Genomic DNA, 2,876 nt, shown 5'->3' on the forward strand with positions numbered 1-2,876 from the left:
CAGAATTAACAATACATTCAACCTACACATCAGATTTCTGTCCCATTTCCCAGGTTTTAAACCGTGCTGTTAATAAATTGAAGCAGTGAGGGTGGTGATACGGGTTTGGAATGGGCATATTTACTTTGTTTTGTTCAAACAAATTGCTCCAATGTTTAGAGAATGGCTCCAGACTGTGTTTTATTTCCCAGTGTAAACTGTCACAGGATATCTCCAACTCAGTCCCACTCATGTGTTTCAATGCAATGACAACTAGGGGTTGGTTAGTGGGTAAGGCCCAGGCTGGATGTGAAGAATAGGAATGGCCTGAGAACCTGAGAAGTGTCAGTGGGCACAGCAGAGTAACTAGTGGTTGGTGCTAGGGGAGGTTGGATTTGAGGGAAGCTTTAAATTAAAAGTAATTATCAATTTGAGATCTAAAATGAATTTCTTTTTCTCCTCAGTAAATGCCAGGCGAGGCCTACTGTGTGAGACTGAGGTTGACATGTCTCGAGTTTCCTCCTCATCCACAGCGAAGCGAATTGGGAACTATACTGGCAGCACCCTCTCCAGCTCTCACTATGGCACCACGTACCACAGCTACACTCCCAGCCTGGGCACCAGTTACACAGACAAGGACAAGCTTTATAAACCAGGCTACACCAACTATATCACCCATGCCAGCTCTGGCCGAGCAGCGAGCAAGTGTACTGTGGATGCTGACCGTGGCCGGCACATCCCACATGCTGACATACTGAACAGGCGCAGCGAGAGTTTGAGTCGTGTTCCCCTGAAAGCCTTCCCTAGCGGACTGAGTGGCGGATACTGTGGTAACTACGGTTACAGCACGGTGAGCAGCCCATCGGGCTACCCTCCCCCTGGGCTGTCTCTAACTCGCAGGAAATCCATCAGCCAGACCGACCTAAACAGAGACCTGCTGACCCTCCACATGGCAGACACGTACCAGTTAAATTCCACAAAGAGCCCAACACTCGCTCGACACCACTTGGATTCCCAGGCCGGGAGCTACAGAGCCTGCAGCCGAAGCGACAGCACCGATGCTTACTACAGCAAGGGCTCTGGAGCTTACAGTTTACCACGGAGCATGACACAAGAAACCATTACAGCTTCATTTAAAAGTACTGATCGCTTCAGCCTGTCGTGGGAGAGGAATGCAAGTAGTGGAAGTTGTGCTTCACCTGTACGAGACATAGCGGTAAGTGTGGGCTCAGTGGAAGGGTCATGGGGTTAACCTGCTGATCAGAGGTGATTGTGCGACCTTGCATAAGGCATTAATAATATTAGTCAGAGAAGGCCATTTGGCCCCTCAACCCTATTTTTCATTCATTAAGATCTCAGCTGATCTTCTACCACCGTTTCACCTTTCACCACTCCTCCCCATTTCCTTCAATTCCCAAAGACTCCAAAAATGTACTGATCTCTGCTGTGAATATGCTGCATGATTGAGCTACAGCCACAACTAAATGTACAACTTTCCAGGAGTAAGAATTCCAAAAATACACAACATTTTGAGGGAGGAAGTTTTCCCCTCACCGCAGTCCTGAATGATTGGCTCTTTATCCTGAGGCTATATCACCTTCTTTAGAACTGACCAGCCAGAGTAACCAGTCTTTCAGTATTTACTATCGAACACTGTCAAAAAGATTGTTACTTTTCAATGAGATTATCCCTCTCATTCCTAAGGGTATTGGTATCTGCAAATCAATAGAACTTTCATCCTGGGAATCAATGTTATGAACCTTAACAGAATCACCTCCCAGCCAGTAGATTCTTCTTTAGATAAAGAGACCAAACCATTCAGAATCCTGCAAGTGTATTCTCATCAAAGCCTGGCAACGTGGAATAAGGCTGTTTAGCCCATGGCACCTGTGTTGATCCTTTGAAAACTACCCAAATAGTTTCACTGCTCTGCTCTTTCCCCATGCTTCTGCAAATTTCCCTCAATTGTTATCCAACTCCCTTTAGAAAGTTATGATTGAATTAACTTCCACCATCCTTACAAGCAGCAATTTCCAGATCATGATAACTCACCCTGTAAGTAACAAGAATCTATGAAAGGTGTTAGCATCTTCAGGAGAACATCTTACCAGGTTACAAAACAAAATTCTGTTCGGCATTCTGCATAATAAGCTGGGAGGGGATAACCTGGTGGTATGTGGGGTGTGTGTAATGTACATGTACATATGTGCTTTGTTGTGGTTTAAAGCTTCAGTGTGAAACTGGATTCCATTCCTGACACAGTAGGAATGTTTTGGGGGTTAGTTTGCAGAAACAACTCCTGGTGAGAGATTTTCTATTTGAGCTGATCTGCCTCAAACAAAAGCAAATCCCATGTAAATGTTGAGCATGACTGTTTGACACTGTGTGTAGCAGTGTGACCATCCTGGTCTTACTTAGAAACCTGTAAGCCAGTGAAAGAAAGAACTTTCAGGATAGGCAATAAATGTTGACCCAGCCAATGGCCCCCTTGTGAAAGAATAAAACATCGAATGGCCTGAACGTTTTCACAGCCACAGAAACATGTTTGAGGTGTTGTCTCTGTCGTATTGTAGGATGGGTGACAGCCAGTTTTAACACACAGCAAGCTCCCACAAATTGCACTAGCAGATTAGCAGATCATCTGGTTTAGTGATGATGGTTGAGGGACACATAGACTGGAAAACTGGTGAGATCTCCCATGCTCCTCTTCAAAATAGGGCATTGAGACTTTTTGCGTCTTTATGTAAGAGCAGTTGAACACTTGCTTGTTATCTTATTCAAAAGACTGATATTATGATGGTGTGGCACTCCCTCAGCACTGACCCTCCGACAGTGCGGCATTTCCTCAGTACTGACCCTCCGACAGTGCGGCACTCCCTCAGCACTGACCCTCCGAC

General features: G+C 45.4%; 1 protein-coding gene across 1 annotated transcript in view; it reads left to right on the plus strand.

Annotated features, from left to right (window-relative positions):
* Positions 1–446: 446 nt before the first annotated feature.
* The window catches only part of LOC125486740 (ubiquitin carboxyl-terminal hydrolase 2-like), a 4,428-nt gene continuing 1,998 nt past the window's right edge, over positions 447–2,876 (plus strand). The window contains exon 1 of the mRNA XM_048615634.1: positions 447–1,195. Within this exon, the coding sequence (XP_048471591.1) occupies positions 485–1,195 (711 nt within the window). The 5' untranslated portion in view covers positions 447–484. The remainder of the gene's footprint in view (positions 1,196–2,876) is intronic.

The sequence above is a fragment of the Rhincodon typus genome, chromosome 32 (genome assembly GCF_021869965.1).
Source record: "Rhincodon typus isolate 14 chromosome 32, sRhiTyp1.1, whole genome shotgun sequence".
In the NCBI taxonomy this organism is placed as follows: domain Eukaryota; kingdom Metazoa; phylum Chordata; class Chondrichthyes; order Orectolobiformes; family Rhincodontidae; genus Rhincodon; species Rhincodon typus.